The 19148-nt window shown below is 39.8% G+C and overlaps 1 protein-coding gene across 2 annotated transcripts in view; it reads left to right on the top strand.

The window, feature by feature from the left end:
* The window catches only part of LOC132101633 (cadherin-13-like), a 352587-nt gene that overhangs the window by 296879 nt on the left and 36560 nt on the right, over nucleotides 1–19148 (top strand). For both annotated transcript variants that reach the window (XM_059506718.1, XM_059506717.1), the window contains exons 9-10: nucleotides 8980–9162; nucleotides 10441–10694. In XM_059506718.1, coding sequence (XP_059362701.1) covers nucleotides 8980–9162; nucleotides 10441–10694 — 437 coding nt within the window. The remainder of the gene's footprint in view (nucleotides 1–8979; nucleotides 9163–10440; nucleotides 10695–19148) is intronic.

Below are 19148 nucleotides of genomic sequence, written 5' to 3'. Positions count from 1 at the left end.
CACAGAATCTTTGGACTCAGTACTAGACATGACAGACTTGCCAGGGGCTTCGAGAATCTGGACAAGACGCTTTAGATATTCCGCCAAAGTGTCAGCAGCGACGAGGACAGGCATCTCTTGATGCGCGGAAACAGCCCGCAAGACAGCTTCAGCAGCTGAATCGGCCGCGACTCTCTCGGCGGTACTCACGATAGCGGGCTCTGGGACAGCACCTGGGACAGCGCTTACAGTAGCGGGCTCTGGGACAGCACCTGGGAGAGCACTTGCAGTAGCGAGCCCTGGAACCGCGCTTGCAGTAGCGGACTCTGGAACCGCGCTTGCAGTAGCGGACTCTGGAACCGCGCTTGCAGTAGCGGACTCTGGAACCGCGCTTGCAGTAGCGGACTCTGGAACCGCGCTTGCAGTAGCGGACTCTGGAACCGCGCTTGCAGTAGCGGACTCTGGAACCGCGCTTGCAGTAGCGGACTCTGGAACCGCGCTTGCAGTAGCGGACTCTGGAACCGCGCTTGCAGTAGCGGACTCTGGAACCGCGCTTGCAGTAGCGGACTCTGGAACCGGCAGAGATGAAGGGCGAGAGGCTCCCTTTCTCCTCCTCTTCCTCTTAGGTCGCGGTGTGGAAGACAGAGCTGGACATGTGGCTGGTTGGTGAAGCTCAGCGGGATCTGTGACTTGCGTCGGACGGGCAGTCTCAGACGGTGCGGACTCAGCCGAGGATGACTCCGACAGAGAATCCCACGAAGTCCGTCTTCCTCGTTTGCCACGAAGATCCACAGGAGTGGATGGGACCTCGGACGAAGTAGAGAGAGCATGGTCCCCTAGAGAAACACCAGCCAGGACCCGACCCTCCAGGATAACGGGCAGCTTGGCTGGTGGCGACAACACGGTGGGACTCTGCGGCCTCTCCCGAGAGAAACGATCCCAGAGTTGGGCATAATTCTTCAGGATCCACTCACCCTGGGACGGGACTGGAAGGTTGACCCTCTCTCTGTCGGTGGGGGACGTCAACCAGCATTGTTCACGTATCTGTGATTGTCGCCGGAGCAGGGAGGACATACGGTCTGCTGGGTTCCTTTTTGGTCGGTTCATTCTGTTATATGGATGGAGTGGAGGATGAACCCAAATGCAGACAGTAGTCACAGCACACAGTTTATTGTACAAAAATAGGAAAACAAAACCCACAAGGGGGGCAAAACAAGATAAAAAGGCAAAAGCCTTGACTAGGACTTGACTAAGACTTTACGAAGACTAAACTAACAACAAAACAATTAACATTATACGTAGAACTGAACTCTAGACAAAATACTCACAGCAAGGTATCATTAAAGATAGACAGAGACAAAGCTTCACAACATTTGGCAAGACTTGACAATATATGACAACGTTAGACAACATTTGGCAATGAACCGACAAAGGGACAGAGAAACACACGAGGTTATAAAGGGAGGCTACTAATGAACACAACAGGTGGAACAGGTAAATCAATGATGACAAAACTAGGGTAACAAGGGGGTGGGGCAAGGAAACGAGACAACACAAGCACATGGCCAAAAGACAAGGCCATGTGCTTGTACACAAAACACGGGCCTGTCATGATCCTGCCACAAGACTAGAGAGAAAATCAGGACATGAAGGCAGAACCATGACATTATCAGTCTTAACTTCATTAAAAGACAAACAATCAGGACTTTAAGTGTGCTTGTTTTTACATTGTTACATTACATTTGATAATAACCCAGATTTATACTAATTTCAGTTTCATACTACAGTATATATATATATATATATATATATATATATATATATATATTTATATATATATATGACCAGAAAAGAAAACCAGTTGATAACCACACGCCTGGTTTGATTAAGTATCTTACTTTTATTCTTGTGCAGATTAATCTACAGTGAGAATTTGCTGACCGGTTGCTCATATTGCAACGTAGTTTTATTAATATTTAATAGATGGAAATCGTGGTCACATATTTGTTTGGATGGTATTGTTTAATACATTGGACAACTTTAAAATACATTAATTATTCAAAAAACTTGAGCACAAAAAAGTCTGTGTAAACATTGTTGCAAGATTTTTTTTATATTACTGAAATAACCTCATTATTTGGTAATAGAATTCAGTTTATTACTTTCCAAATGTTTAAAAGAATGGTTAATGGAACCAAAACTTGAGTCTGACTGAATTAAATGTTGAAGTGCATTTGAGATGCAGTCGCTTTGATTTTAGCACACTGAAATATGACTTCATTGGATCTGTTTGGAAAATAATTGATTTTTTTTAATTGTACTGTCACATACCATTACACACATATAAATGTTTCTACCTAGTCAAATTATAACACTGCATAAATAAATATTTCAAGATGAACAAAATCACAGTTTTGAATGTTTTATATTTTAATAATAATAATAATTTCTTTTTAATTAACAAAGCAACAAATTGAGTGAAACGGAATGATAGGGGAATGATTATCTTTATATTTTATGACAAAATAAATTACATTTTGATTTCTCCCGCTATCAAATACACAGTTCTTATTTATTTATTTGTAATTTTAACACTTTTCAAACTGATTCAAATTGATAAATACTGATAAACACTCATTTTTGTGTCACAAACTGCATCCCCATAAGATATAAAACAATTCTGTTCTCTTAATAGAATATGATTCCATTTAACATTTCATCTTCAATCCTAAATGTAACACTACAAGTCATAACTCTGAGATTCTTTTATGAGTCCCATCTGTCCTGTGAAGTCCAGCTGGTAATTAATTAATTACAGAAGACACGTCTTCATAAATAAAATAAGCTGTGTAAGGCAATTTGTGAACATTCAGGGATTCTCATTTAATCTGGACACAAACACACACACACATATATGTCCTTAAGGATTAAGTAAATAAAGTAGTGTGTCAGTTATACACATTGCTAGATAACAGGAGGACAGACAATCTGTTATCTGTAGTTAAAAATGTCTACTTGCAAATCTGTCATAGTACAGTTGGTAAGAAATTTGCAAATAGGCTCACAAGTTGTGTACTATATATCCTTATATGTATGCAAAATTAGAATTAGCACATCTCAAATTATAGTGAATTTAAAATTGTATGCTTAAGGTGCCTAGATAGTGTACAATAAGCATTAATGTAAAAAAAAATTATAAATTAACAAATTGCATGCTAAGTTTATATGGCAAAATTAACAATACTAGATCACGTGATGATCATGGTGGTTTTATTAATTATTATGCCACAATACTGATGTACTATATTTTAACATACTCAGAAGTTTGTACTTTCCATCATAAGCAAAATTCATATTTACAGTGCATAGCAGAATGAAACAAATTAGGATGCATCACTTAATTTTGCAGGTTTGGAATTTAGTTTGGAGTTTAGTTTGGTTTGACTTTGTGGTCGTTTCATCCGACCTCCGGCCGTATGTCTTGGACACTCGGGTGAAGAGAGGGGCGGAGCTGTCAACCGATCACCACCTGGTGGTGAGTTGGATCCGATGGCGGGGGAGGAAGCTGGACAGACTCGGCAGACCCAAACGTACTGTGAGGGTCTGCTGGGAACGTTTGGCCGAGTCTCCTGTCAGAGAGATCTTCAACTCCCACCTCCGGCAGAGCTTCGACCGGATCGCGAGGGAGGCTGGAGATATTGAGTCCGAGTGGACCATGTTCTCCACCTCCATTGTCGAAGCGGCCGCTCGGAGCTGTGGCCGTAAGGTTTCAGGTGCCTGTCGAGGCGGCAATCCCCGAACCCGGTGGTGGACACCGGAAGTAAGGGATGCCGTCAAGCTGAAGAAGGAGTCCTATCGGGCCTGGTTGGCTTGTGGGACTCCAGAGGCAGCTGACAGGTACCGGCAGGCCAAGCGGACTACAGCCCGGGTGGTTGTGGAGGCAAAAACTCGGGCCTGGGAGGAGTTCGGTGAGGCCATGGAGAAGGACTATCGGTCAGCCTCGAAGAGATTCTGGCAAACCGTCCGGCGCCTCAGGAGAGGGAAGCAGTGCCCTACCAACGCTGTTTACAGTAGAGGTGGGGAGCTGTTGACCTCAACTGGGGATGTCGTTGGACGGTGGAAGGAATACTTCGAGGATCTCCTCAATCCCGCTGTCACGTCTTCCATTGAGGAAGCAGAGGCTGAGGGCTCAGATGTGGACTCGTCCATAACCCAAGCTGAAGTCACCGAGGTAGTCAAGAAACTCCTCGGTGGCAAGGCACCGGGGGTGGATGAGATCCGCCCTGAGTACCTCAAGTCTCTGGATGTTGTGGGGCTGTCTTGGCTGACACGCCTCTGCAGCATCGCGTGGCAGTCGGGGACGGTGCCTCTGGGATGGCAGACCGGGGTGGTGGTCCCTCTTTTTAAGAAGGGGGACCGGAGGGTGTGTTCCAACTACAGGGGGATCACACTTCTCAGCCTCCCTGGGAAAGTCTATGCCAGGGTACTGGAGAGGAGAATCCGGCCGATAGTAGAACCTCGGATTCAGGAGGAACAGTGTGGTTTTCGTCCAGGCCGTGGAACACTGGACCAGCTCTATACCCTCTACAGGGTGCTGGAGGGTTCATGGGAGTATGCCCAACCAGTCCACATGTGCTTTGTGGATTTGGAGAAGGCATTCGACTGTGTCCCTCGCGGCGGCCTGTGGAGGGTTCTCCGGGAGTATGGGGTCCGGGGCCCTTTGATAAGGGCTATCCGGTCCCTGTACGAACGGAGCAGGAGCTTGGTTCGTATTGCCAGCTGTAAGTCAGACTTGTTCCCGGTGCGTGTTGGACTCCGGCAGGGCTGCCCTTTGTCGCCGGTTCTGTTCATGATTTTTATGGACAGAATTTCTAGGCGCAGCCAGGGGCCGGAGGGGGTCAGGTTTGGTGACAACACGATTTCGTCTCTGCTCTTTGCGGATGATGTTGTCGTGTTGGCCTCATCAGGCCAGGACCTTCAGCATGCACTGGGACGGTTTGCAGCCGAGTGTGAAGCGGCTGGGATGAGAATCAGCACCTCCAAATCCGAGGCCATGGTCCTCAGTCGGAAAAGGGTGGCTTGCCCACTTCAGGTTGGTGGAGAGTTCCTGCCTCAAGTGGAGGAGTTTAAGTATCTTGGGGTCTTGTTCACGAGTGAGGGAAGGATGGAACGGGAGATTGACAGACGGATCGGTGCAGCTTCTGCAGTAATGCGGTCGATGTACCGGTCTGTCGTGGTGAAGAAAGAGCTGAGCCGCAAGGCGAAGCTCTCGATTTACCGGTCAATCTACGTTCCTACTCTCACCTATGGTCATGAGCTTTGGGTCATGACCGAAAGGACAAGATCCCGGATACAGGCGGCCGAAATGTGCTTTCTCCGCAGGGTGGCTGGGCGATCCCTTAGAGATAGGGTGAGAAGCTCAGTCACCCGGGAGGAGCTCAGAGTAGAGCCGCTGCTCCTCCACATCGAGAGGGGTCAGCTGAGGTGGCTCGGGCATCTGTTCCGGATGCCTCCTGGACGCCTTCCCGGGAAGGTGTTCCGGGCACATCCCACTGGGAGGAGACCCCGGGGGAGACCTAGGACACGCTGGAGAGACTATGTCTCCCGGCTGGCCTGGGAACGCCTCGGTGTCCCCCCAGAAGAGCTGGAGGAAGTGTGTAGGGAGAGGGAAGTCTGGGGTTCTCTGCTTAGACTGCTGCCCCCGCGACCCGGCCCCGGATAAGCGGTAGAAGATGGATGGATGGATGGAATTTAGTTTGGTGTTTAGTTCCATCTTGACTCTTACACACCTGATTAACAGGTTCAGGTGTGTTTTATTAGAGTCGGATCTAAACTCTGAAGATTGGAAAATCTCCATAAACAGAAATTAAAACCCATTGGACAAGCAATATGCTTAATTAAATGTCTACACAATTCATTAGTGGACATATATTTTCTCTTGTTAAGAAAGTTTTAAAGTGCAATGTATTGACTTAAGCATAATTCTTTAATTATTAATCCATTATTTTAAATCATTTACATTAGACCTGAAACCAACCTACTAGCTACACAAGCTTGATTTAATACATTAACCAAATTCCAAAATGTATCAGACTGCCAATAATAATGTTTCAATTAAGCATTGCCAAGATGGGTGATAAAGCAGATAACTTTAATTTTCAGCATAACTTAAGTCTTTTTAAAACTGTTAGCTTTGCACTTACAGCCTCTCTTTGAATTAAGGAGTAAATAAAAATGCTCACTCTCATTCTGTCTTCTATGGAACACAAAAGAAGGTATTTTGAAGAATGTTGTAGTTGTTTTAGAGACATTTATCTATTTAATTTTTGTGTTTCACAAAACATAAGTAGGTTTTACAGCAACATGAGGGTGAGTAAATGAATAAAGAATGTTTATTTTGGGGTGAATTATGGCTTTTACATAACTGCCATATTTAGATCCATTCTTCAGACCTTCCCTCAGAATCAGCACTAAAAATCTGGATGGCCCTTTTTTTATGTTTTTAGAATGTGTTACCATAATTTTTGACGAAATAACTCATGCTGTAGGGGTTTCTGGCTCCTGATGAAGTCTGTCATTCTAAGAGGCTCTGAAGTGAAAGTGTGTAATTGAGGTTACCTGTGGCATTAAAAGGCACCTGTATTGTTTTCCACAGTCACATCAGGAGAGACTCTTCACACAACTCTTGCTGTCTGAAGGCTTCTGGAGTGCTTTCACCTCAAATGCGTTCCCAGTTTAGCTGAAGCAAAGTGTTAGTTTCTAGAATCTTGTTAAGCTGTGAAAACAGCACGCAGGTTTTTTCTCACATTCACAGTTTTAGATGTGCAATTTGAGACGTGTAAGTCAGGCAGAGTTTCTCGAAAGGTCATGAATGTTGATTTGATTCCATGAACAGATGTCGAGACGAATTGGGAGTTACAGTATCAGGTGTGAATTTTCTGAGCTATTTGTTACTAAAGCAGTAAGCACAGCTAAAAACGAATCTTCAATGATGCCTTCACACTGCGCTACATTGTTGATAATGAATGGCATGCCAAATAATCACAGTCATTCATGGCTTCCGGGTCTCACCACATCAGTGCCTCTGTAGAAAGTGATTTATCTTTATCTGGCCACACGCTTTCTCCCTTCCTCATGTTCCCTGTATTCTGGTGATGGGGGGCTTTTACTAGGCAACATCTACAGTACCTCACACATACAAACCCACCCCGTTCCCTCAGTTTTGGGGTCTAGCCTCGGGGTTGATAGCTTCTCTGTTTGTCACACTGCTGTTTGCTTTGTGAACTCAGAGGGATTGGGGTCTTATCAGTGGTGTGGCAGGGCCAGGGTATCAGCAGCCAACAAAGATTGAATACATCCATCTGACCGCTTCACTGCCCCAGATGATTAAATGAAACACGACTGGTCAGCGATGTGGAGATGAACAGTGTGAAGCTGTGTGGACATATTTGCGTCCCTCAGTAAACATTTGTGACAACCTTTGTTTAATTGTTTATTCCACACATGATAAAATCTTGGTTGATAGCAGAATCGTATCTCCTGCCGCTGTGATTTTGACAGTGATACACCTGCAGGGCTCACTGTACTGTAGACACAAGGCTCTCGTTGGAGCTGAAGTAATATGTAAGTGATGTAATCGCTTCGTGGCCTTCAGCAGACAGGTGCAATCTTGTCTCCTTTGAGACACCCACAGGTTTTAAAGACACTGTGAGCTGGGCTTGTGTTTCAGAAATGAAAAAATGAAATGGAGATCTATTTTCAAGAAAGGATGAACCATGGCTTATATGTAAGGCTGACTCCAGGAGTTTCTGTTTTTTCTTTTTTTCTTCTCTCTCTTGTAAGGAACAAAATCACTGGGTTCTTTCTTGATATTACTAAATAAGATATTCTTATTTGGAGATGGGCTTTAGAAATGATAAATTTATATTTTCAGGTATAGTAAAAAGACTGAGGCTAGAAGTCACCACCTGCATATACTGCCTGATATGTCTACAGCAGATTGTGCTAGCAGAACATTTTCACACCTAATTTGAAAAAGTGAGAAACTAAGCGTGAATGTTGTCAACGTAGATGTGCTTTCATGTCATTAAGGATTTTCTTTACTGTTAATACTGGATGATTTACTGCTGTGGCTAAAAAGTAATAAGCGTTAATTTAGAGAGAGGGCCTAGTGGCAGTACTTCATTTCCATGGGGGTTTAAACTACTTTCGTTTGTTTTCTTAACTTCTTTAATTCATCCAGCCCCCCAGATCCGGCAGCACCTTCTTCAGGATGCTGATGACCTTTACATCTCTCCCCCTATACCCTCCCCACTGGACAGATCTTATAAAGGAAGTGCATCCCTGAGGCATAGATGGGGTGCTCACTTCACAAGCCACTAAACAGAAATGATAGCAGAGCTGATGGGAACCAAAGCTCATCTGGCCTTTCTAGGAACACTTCATCACCCCAAACAGGCCTGTGACATTGGATTGGACTGAGCAAGGACTATGGAGATTTGCAGCATTCTGAATGCAGTGTCTTTCCTCCAGTGACAAAACGGAACAAGAGCTGTTTCATATAGGCTTAGTTTAAGCCTTATCTTTGACAGAGGGACAGACAGAAGGGTTGGAGAGAGGTGGATGTAAGACAGAGATTCTTCATGTACAAAACAAGGAAGGAAGGACTAAGCAGGGATTGAATTGATGTAGCCGTAGGTAGATCAGAGCTTCTTTCATTACTCAAGGTAGTGCGTGGTTAGCTGAAAACAATAGGCGCCTGTCCCACTGGTTGTGTTAATCTCTGTTAATCTATTCAAAGCATTAATTTCCAGTTAAATTAATTTATTTCTACAACCAGCAACTCCTCCACTGTTTAGAGACTGGAATGAGAATTATTGATGTTGATTACAGACTACAATTTACATGTGATATAATGAAATCTAAAGTTTTGCTGTAATTTGATTTCTTGGTTTTCAAACATTGGCAAATGTTTGACAGATCAAACAACATGTGCTGTAGTTCCAGGCATCAGTGAATGAGGGATCAACTGGGGTGGTAGTGAACCTGACGGTGGATGACAGAGATGACCCTGCCACTGGAGCCTGGAGAGCCATCTACTCCATCATCAATGGAGATCCCAACCAGAACTTTGAGATACAGACCAACCTGGACAACAATGAAGGGATGCTGTCAGTGGTAAAGGTGCGCAATGTATTTTTCAGTTACTTGATTCTGTTTTATTGGTGAAGGCATTAAGATTTTATAATTCAGCTTGAACCTACAAAGTTTTGGTTATCAATTGAAACCTTGACCAATTATACAAACAACTTACTAAGTGTTGATTGGTAACTAAAACCTGAAGAGTTCAAGGCCAAAAAAGGGGCCCCTTTATGAGCCGCTAATATAGGATTTGCAAGTAAGCCAGGTAAAGGTAAAGGGCCACTGTCCTGTAGAGCAGAGATCTTCAACCCTGCTCCTGGTGACCCAGCATCATGCAGAGTTCAGCTCCAACCCTAATCAAACACACATGAACCAGCTAATTAAACTTTTCAGGATCACTTGAAGGGGAAAATAGGCAGCTGTGCTGAAGCAGTTTGGAAATATACTTTGCAGGACGGTGGGTCCACAGAAGCAGGGATGGATACCTTTTCTATAGAGTTTAGCTCCAACCGACGGCAAGTGACGGTCGGTCTAGTTTGTTTGGTGTTTTCCACTCGACGGCTTTCATCGTGCTCACATTGGCAGCAGTTTGCCCGATTTAACATGTTGAATCGGCATTGGCGAGAGTGAGAGCTCTGATTGGATGTTCAGTTTAACAAACGAGTTAGTGCAGAGAATTAAAGCAAAAGTGATGAAAACAAGCATGTGAATGAATGCGGTACAGACAGTAGGCTGTTTAAATGTTACATGATCTTTCCCAATCATTCCAATAGCCACGCGAATGTTTTCATAACATGAGCTGCTTAGAATTATTAAAGTTATTAACCTTTCATCTTACCAGAATAGTGGCCAACCCAAATAAATCACATCTGAACCAACTATTTAATGCAGGGTTTCTCAAATCTTGCCCTGGAGGGTCAATGCACTGCCAAGTTTAGCTCCAACCCTTATCATACTACCTGTGATTTTCTAATGATTCTGAAGACATTAGAGATTAGCATACTCAGGTGTGTTTAATTAAGGTTAGAGCTAAACTCTGCAGGGAAGTGAATCTCGTGGACCAGATTCAAGGATTCCTGATTCAGGGTGTTAATGATTACTATAAAACATCAAGGCAGGTATCTTAGAGCTAAACTCTGCAGGAAAGCAGCCCTCCAGGAGGAGGCTTGGATGCCCCTACTCTTGTTCCTGTTTTAAAAATATACCTTAAGTTACTTTTGACAAGAAAAAAAATTACTAATTGAAAAATAATGGTAAAGAGTCATTCGTCTGGTATTTGTTAACTTATTGCTTGACATAATTCCTTTTGTTTTTCCTCAGCCTTTGGACTATGAAAGTTCAATGTTTCACACACTGCTGATAAAAGTGGAAAATGAAGACCCTCTGGTTCCTGATGTTGTGTATGGCCCCAGCTCTACAGCGACAGTTAACATTATTGTTATGGATGTGAATGAAGGACCAGTGTTCTTCCCAGATCCTCTGGTTGTCATCAGGAGAGAAAACATTCCTGTTGGGAGCTTTGTTGCCATTCTGAATGCTACTGACCCAGACTACCTACAAACGCAGAGCATAAGGTTGGTAAAGTATGACAATGGTCTTCAGTTTTTGTTCCTCTGGTCATATATTGCTACAGAGACTGTTGGGTAGTCTTCAACTGAAATTGTCTTAAAAGGTTGTGTCGTAGGAGCATCACTGGTACACAGAGTAATCTCATGTGCACCTTTCTGACCAAGTGAACCATTTCTAGAGCCAATGATGCTTATGTTCTTTTTCTGTTACACTGCTTCTGTGGTAGACATGGGAGGGATAACTTTTACAAACACTGAAGCAAATGTCACATAAATTTTCATTGGATTTCAACTGATCAATGCCTTGGATGAGCAGGATAGCATGACCCATGTCACTTAGACATGTCTCAGTGTGGTTATTCTTGTCTTACCGTGCTTTGTCCTGATTCCAGCATGTCTGCTGTGTTTTCAGTTATGTTTGACATTTGAGCACACAGCTCTGCACGAAAGAGTTTGACCAACTGTGCAGACATTCATCTTGCTTCCCAATACATTATTGACCAAGTACTTTAAGCTGCTTCCTCTAAGAAGATTATTAGAGACTTGTGACAGATCATTACTTTAATGTAGCTTTTAACTTTCCTTGAAGCCTCATTACCTTATCATTAAGGTAATGCAAAATGCAAACAAACAAAATATTATCATTTATGTGTTTGACAGATGCTTTTATCCAAAGTGACTTACATTGCATTCAAGCTGCACATTTTTTCAGTTCTTGATCTCCCTTGCAATCAAACCGAGGACCTTGCTGCTTATAGCTCCATAAATGTTTGTGCTACGGGAAAGCTAACGTTTTAATATCAAGAATCAGCTTTGTGCGATTGAGCACATTTTCTCCCACTCTTCCTCTGTCCCTCCTTTAATTCCCTCAACCGTGTTTGCTGTTAATGTGGTGTGTACACATTTGCATTTCTTATGTGATCTCAGTGTAAGCTGTGCCACGCTTGTTCAGATCAGGAGAATTTAAACAGGCTCCTGTGATTCGTCATGTCCGCTTAGCGTGTATGAAACTCACAGTATGAAACTCGGTGCGCTGCTGTGATCATGTGCTTTGCCATTATTGCTGCTCCATCCTGCTAGTTAGTGTGAGGCCTCCTCATCACAAACCATATGAGCTCTCTCCCTTCTCTTTCTAATTCTGTCCTCTCTTCATTCTTTATCTCTTCTATATCTGTCCTCTCACTGTCTGCCTCACCTCTTTTGATCTCCTTTTGCCAGTAAAAGGCTCTTTGAAGTACAAAGCTTTCACCTTAGGCTATAAGTGGCAGGACTGAGTAAGAAAAAAAGAGCACGCTGCAGCAAAAACGAATAGGAAAAACAGAGGGAAAGCTTGAGAGAAGCTCTCTGTCTATCTGTCTATCTATCTATCTATCTATCTATCTATCTATCTATCTATCTATCTATCTATCTATCTATCTATCTATCTATCTATCTATCTATCTATCTATCTATCTATCATTCTGTCAGTTGGTCAGCCTGTCTGTCTATCAGTCTTTCATTCTATCATTCTGTCATTCTATTGTTTTATCTTATCTCTTGTTCTGCTTATCGTTCTGTCATTTGTTCTATCCATCTCTTTATCACTTTATCATTTTTCCACTTTTTTCTGTCCCTTTGTCCCATATTCCCTTTAACACCGTTCTGATATGGCATGCATTTCTTTTAAGGCTTATATTAGCAGAAGCTGCCCCAAAGATTGCCCCCTAGAAAGGACAAAGAGTACAAAAGAAAGTGAAACCCCATTGAACTGTTTTTCTACCTGTATTCCATGGTAAGGACTGCATTGTAAAAAAAAAAAATGCAATCAGGCATCCTTGATAAAAGATGAGGATTAAAATGGCTGCAGAATTAATAAATTACCAAGAAATTTGTGGAATTGTTATTGTGAGCAACAAGAGTATTATAGGCCTTTGATTTGAAGCCTAAATAAATGCTGGTAAAATATAAAAATAAATAAAATATGTTGTAGTTGTTTCTATAGTATTAGTTATTGTAAAAACATAGGAATGGTTCTGCTTCTAAAAGAAAAAAAAAAATATTTTTAGGTCTTGTTTGATGTCTGTTTCTATTCCTTTTAATGTATCCTCTAATTTAGTCTGAATATTCTAGATTTTCTTTTGAACTGACAGAAATGGCAACGATTTTTCCATACAGACATACTGTTCTCTGGATTTATCATAAAAGCTCATACAGGAACCATAACACATAAGAATGCTTTTCACATCCTGCCAGTTGTATCTCTCTATTGATAAAAGATAAAAGGAAAATGGTCTAGAGGGATTTATTTATTAGAGTTTGTTTGTTTGCTGCTTATCGATTCAATCTTTTTGTTGAATCACAGGAAATTTCCAGATCCAAGAATGGTCTGGTTGTTTAGGCTCCAATAGCAGTCCATACATTTAGCTTGATACTTTTGTGAAATAAAACACACTTAAGGATCATTATGCTTTTCAATGGCTCTTTATTATAGACATGTTTGGAGCTTTATCAGACATTCCTCTAAGTGTCAGACAAGGTTAAGATTTTGGGGTCTCTGATGTCTTTGCTCAAAGGTTTTTTAGAGTTTTCTTCCATCTCCACCCCTTTATTTAGCTCTGTCAGGCTTGTCAGGATAAGGTGAGCAGTGCATCATTGCTAGCCTGAGGGAAATCACAAACACAGACACTATCAGAATTATGGGAAGGCTCGTTGGGTGCAAGCTCCCTCACCGCCACAGGTCGTTAGGAGTGATGCTGAGGAGACGTCTGTGAAATACACTGGGTAGAATTTATAAAATAGATTAAATTCTGTTTGCATTAGCTTATGTTAACAAAGTTGTAGTTGTTGAAGCAGTGGTTGTTTTGGGGTCCAAGAACAACTGAGTGTGCAATATTTTTCATCCACCATTACGGTTTAGTCTTTTTTTTTTTTTTGCATGATTTTTTCATCTGTTCCATAACAATTAGTGCATAATAATTGGATATTATAGTATTCCTGAGCAAAACAAAGAGGATCTTTAATGAGCACCGTCATATCTAAGTCTGTATTGAAATTTCTAAAAGCAGGTCTTGGATAATGGCTGTTCCCCTGCAGAGTACCATGCACAGTCAAAGTGTAGCGCTTTCCCTTGGATCAGTGCAGAAATCCCAGTCCAACTCTGCTTCAAAGCTCTTTGAGTTGATCTTGCTCCAAGAAAAAAAAAATGGTTTCAGAACAGCCCTGTATATAATTCTGAGTTTGTTCCTCCCTTTGGCTCTGCTGCAGTTTAAAACTCAGAGAAAAAGAGGAGAAAGACACTAAAAAGATGTCCGAAGCCTGTTTGTGTAGGAAATGTTTCCCATCTCTTTATATACCCCCCCATAAGACACTTATTATTTACATATTCTACAGCTACTATAAATATGCCACAATTTGCTAGATCTATTTCTAATTTAAGAAATGTATAGAATGTAAACATTTACTATTTCCTTTTTTAAATATACTACCGTTTAAAAGTTTCAGAACACCCACTTTTTAAATTTATCTGATATTTACTCATAATTCAGAATACTTTGAAATCAAATCACATCAAGGAAAAATAAATAAACTGAACAAAACCAAACCAATAACATTTTGTATATGAAAAAAAAATAATAATGGAATCTTTGTGTAAAACAATAATTTAATTCTAAATGCATAAAATCAAGCCCCATCATTTTTCATTCTGAAATACATCACATTGTGGAATGTGAACAGCATTTTAATGTTGACACTAACTCCTTGCGTATTAATTTATTAAAAAGAGATTTGTTCTTTAGATGTACTGCAGCTGAATTAATTCAAGGTCTTTTGTATGATTTTATGAGAAACCATTTCAATGCATGTTAAATGATGATTCAAGATTAATTCTACACAGCATAACAATTCCTTATCCGACTGTAATATTAAATATCTATTCACATTTTAAAGCAGATTTGAGAGGTAATATTGTATTGGTGCACATTTTATTTCTTTTTATGCGGGTTAGAGTGTTTGTGAGATAAAAAAGCATTTTTGACATTGCTGTTCACTCCTCAGTGCAGGCTTGGAAAGTTATAGTGATAGTGACATTAAATTAGATGCAGAACATGTATTTCTTTCCTCTCGTCCCTTTGCTCTCTTGACCTTCAGGATGTGACTGAGCTATTTCCTCCTCCGTTGGATCTGCATCCGTTGCACCCTTCTCTCGTTAGTTGTTTTGGAACTGCAGTGCTCAGCAAGTACTGAAAGATAACAGGTCATGTCTAGATGACAGGCCAGTTTTCTTCTCATTAGAGCAGAGGATCTCAACCTTTGAATCTTCAAGGTCACCTAATGTCAAAGTTCCCCTCTACAGGCTATTATTTTCCAAAGTAGAATTTTAAACTAAAACAAGTTAATTTTGTTAGTGCATGATTTTTGAGAAGACAAAATTAGACATCACTGTAACTGAAACTCACTTGCTTTGCTCAGCTAGCCCACAAATTATTCAAGGAAACATGGTTAAAAATCACACAAAAAAAAGGTAATAAAACTAAATTTGCAAATCTGTTTTAGATACGCTGAAATTTGCTGGCAGGACAAATAACAAATTTGTCAATTTAGTTTCCCGAGATTCTGTGCTGCCAAAACAAAAAAAAACCATGAGAAATGAGAACTCAAAATACACTTACTGTAACTGTACATGTTCTTGATTTACTCCAGATAGGCCATTTTGTACGTAGAAATATACCTTCATATTTAGAGGTTTTGGCTATTTTAATATAACATAAATTCGTTTTTAATGATTTTAAGACATCTTGCTGTCACAGCTTGTGTAAATGTAATTGGGTTTTGTATGTTGTTGCAATGACACATAATACATTTGGATGCAAAGTGTTTTTGTAATTGCACTTGACTCGGTTGCTCCTATAGTGCATTATGTGGGTGCTGTGGGTTTGTATATGTTAATGTCTCTTTGTGTATATGTGGGCGAACCATTAATTAATCACCAGTGTTAAATGAACTCTTTTGTATAGTTAAGTTTAAGTTTGCTGTAATTTGTACGAGTTGATTAATCACCAGTAATTTTACATGTGTGCACTGTTTATCTGGAGGTCCCTCTTCCTCTATTCAACAATGCAGTACTGTAGTATAGCTGTCTGTTTTAATTAACGACAACTCTACTGCCTTCACATCTCGGGAAACTGAGAGGACCACAGCGACCCCTTATTCTACCGAGTTCCTGGAATTTAAAGATTGTCTAAAAAAAACAAAAAAAACAACTATGCGGCATTCAGAATAATCTCTTGTGAGCTGCACTGAAAGTTTGGTGACAGCGGAGGAGGGAAGAGTTTTGGCTGGTTCATGTCAGGTCTCGCTTACTCTGCAGTGGCTGCTCAAAAGAATAACTGCACTTGGAAAAACTGAATTAATTTAGATAAATATGAAGACGCTTGGCCGCTCTGACTCCTTTCTTTATGGGAGTTAACCATTTCTCATACAGAAACAAGATACGGTTGGCTTTCCTCATTAGTTCCACAGTGTAAGATATAATTCAAAGCTAGTTTCTTATCTTATTTCCTTGCACAGGGCCAGTGAAGTCCTCATGTTTGTAGTTTACATTTTCTTGAATGCTGATATGTCAAATAATTGAGATTTTAATATTGACAAAGTGTATTTAATTTAACAGTCTAGACCCTAGAGCCAGTCTACAAGTGTTGATATTTGACCTCTGTTTTGCAATAGAAAGGTTGTTGGTAGAGATAGCACTTTCTTTACGTACTTTTGAGTGATTCCTATTTATGTTGATTTTTTTTTTTTTTTTTGTAATTGGTAAATAATAATAATAAACTTAAACATCATGTTACTCAGCTACCATTCAAATGTTTGGGGTCAATATGATTTTTGAATACAGTTAAAACAGTAATATATTTTTTTAAAAATGTATCATTTAAAATAACTGTTTCAATTTTAATATCAAGATGAAATTCCTGTGATCGTATTTGCAGAGATTGCTCTTCAGTATAACATGATCCTTTACAAATCCTTCTTATATGCTATTAGCTATAAATATTAATATTTATATTTTTATTATTTGTGTGTGGAAACGATTTTTTTTCTGTCTACAGAAATAGACAGACTGCAACAAAACTATGTCTGAGCTCTATTTCCTCTTGACATTAATAATGACTAACGTGGTATTAGTCTAGGAAACAGTTGTGAGAGACAGCTATAATGCGGTTAAATAATTAATACTATCCAAAAGGTGCCAACAGGAAAGACTGTGAGTTGCAAGGCCTCTCTGAAGCATGGATAAATTGGTTTTCTCTGACTTAATTACAGGGTTATGATTTTCAACTGATGCAAAGAGCTGCTTTTTGTGCCTTATTATGATAATAAATTAGATTTTATGTATTGCATTGCTGAGGCATGATAATTTATGGAAATGAAACCGAGGTAGTGGTTCCTGTTACCTCAGTTATGCAGTTTAGTTCTCAGGCAGTGAGCTCTTAAAAAAAAAAAAAAAAAAAGTGTGAAAGAGATGTGGGATGAATCTGGGAGTACGTGTGGTGTGTCCGTATGCTTGACTGCTGATATCACACGAGGAGCTTTGATGATTCTCACAGTCTTTGCTTAAGCTTACAGTAATCAAGTGAACGTTTGTCTGAACACATGCTCCTCAATCCTCAGTGGCTGAATAAACTTTGCACAGCTTGGCACATCTTTGCGTATGGGAGTCTCAATTGGAGACACCATTGTTCTAAGAGGTCCTAGCATAATGTCCTGTCCTGCTAAATTGCCTCCCTCCAACCAGGGGGTATTTAATCAGTTTCCAGTTGCTATTATGTACTTTTAAAATATTAAAGTACTATTACCACAGGTACCACAGTAACAGCTCACACGTTTTAATGTGTGTATAAAACATAAATTATGATTAGAAAAAGAAAAAAACTAATCCAATAATAACAATTGATATAACTGCACATATATAAATCTAATTATGTAATCTAATTATTTTCCCTTATTCTAAATAAGACAATATTATTATTAAGTTGTTTACATGAGTTGCTTTTAGAATAATCCTTTCATTTTCATGTTTTACGTGTCAGTACATAGATCAATTAATGGTACATGTCATTACGTCCCCACGCAATGCCATCCGATGCCCCCTCCAGAATTTCACATATAGACAGTAAATCGAAACTAAATCACAAAGGATATAAATCGTGATTAGACAGAAGCAGTGATTGTCATGCGTATCTTTCAGTGAAGCACAGTTCTGTGATCAGCAGTAAATACCCATCCAAAGGCCAGAGGGCGCTCTCGCGCCGGAAATCCAAATATGCCCCAAAGAAGAAATACGGAATGCTGCACCGAATAAACAGAAGATTTAACTGCTTTCATTGATTTAACATGACTAATAAACACACAACTACGGCAATATATGGTTCATCTGCATTCTTATTAGTATAATTTTGATCATAACAAAATATATCTATGCCAATCGACATAGCCTTTATCACTGCTTAGAATACAATGAAATATTTTGTGTCTTGATTATTCTTCTTAAGAAGCCACATCACCTCACAGAAGGATTTATTTTATACATTTGTCTTACGTTATGAAGTGAATTTGGAGTTAAAACATTATTAAATGTGGTATTTTCACATGCTCTCAGATGGAGTAGCATTTACAGCATTTACACAGAGCTGTAGTTCACTGAGAAGATACTCAAACAACTGTCATCATTGTCTTAATCATGTTAAAATTTCAATTAATGTTGTCCATGTTAACGTACTCATTGAGTCATTCTTTCTACCAAATTGTTCAGAACAAATATTCGTTTAGGAATAAAACAAGTGTTTTTGTCAGTCAGTCAGAAAATCATTCGCATAATTGGTTCTATGAAAACATGGAATTATTAATGTGTGACATGACATGAGTGCAACGAGTGAATCTTTGAATCATTCCCTCGTTCAAAGTACATTCATTCACTATATGTTTCTCAAAGATGACAATTTTTTTTTGCTGTGGCTTAGCTTGGAACTTTTTTTTTTTTTTTTTTTTTTTTTTTTTAATAACTGGCAATATTGTGACCAAACATTATATTGCATGACATTAAAGGCATTAGGAACTGCTTAAATATATTTTAATTTATATTAGTTAACATTAACAAATTATTTATCCAAATGCATTTATGTGTATAATTGTTATATAATTTGTCATCACAAGAATAATTACATTTAAAAGTATATCAAAATAGAAACATTTTAAAATGTTAAATTGTAATATTTCACTATTAATGTTTGTACTGTATTTTTAATCAAATAAATGCAGCCTTGGTGAGTAAATGTAAATATTTGGTTATATAAATGGAGTTTATACTTTAAAATGCAAGTAGCTTGCAACTTGACAAGCTGTGTGTGTGTGTATATATATATATATATATATATATATATATATGTATATACTGAACCTGTGAAGGCTGTCAGAGGGTTAAGC

This window comes from Carassius carassius, chromosome 23, assembly GCF_963082965.1.
Source record: "Carassius carassius chromosome 23, fCarCar2.1, whole genome shotgun sequence".
NCBI classification, from domain to species: domain Eukaryota; kingdom Metazoa; phylum Chordata; class Actinopteri; order Cypriniformes; family Cyprinidae; genus Carassius; species Carassius carassius.
Note: the sequence above shows the minus strand (reverse complement) of the source record. Positions and strands in the feature narration are given on the sequence as shown.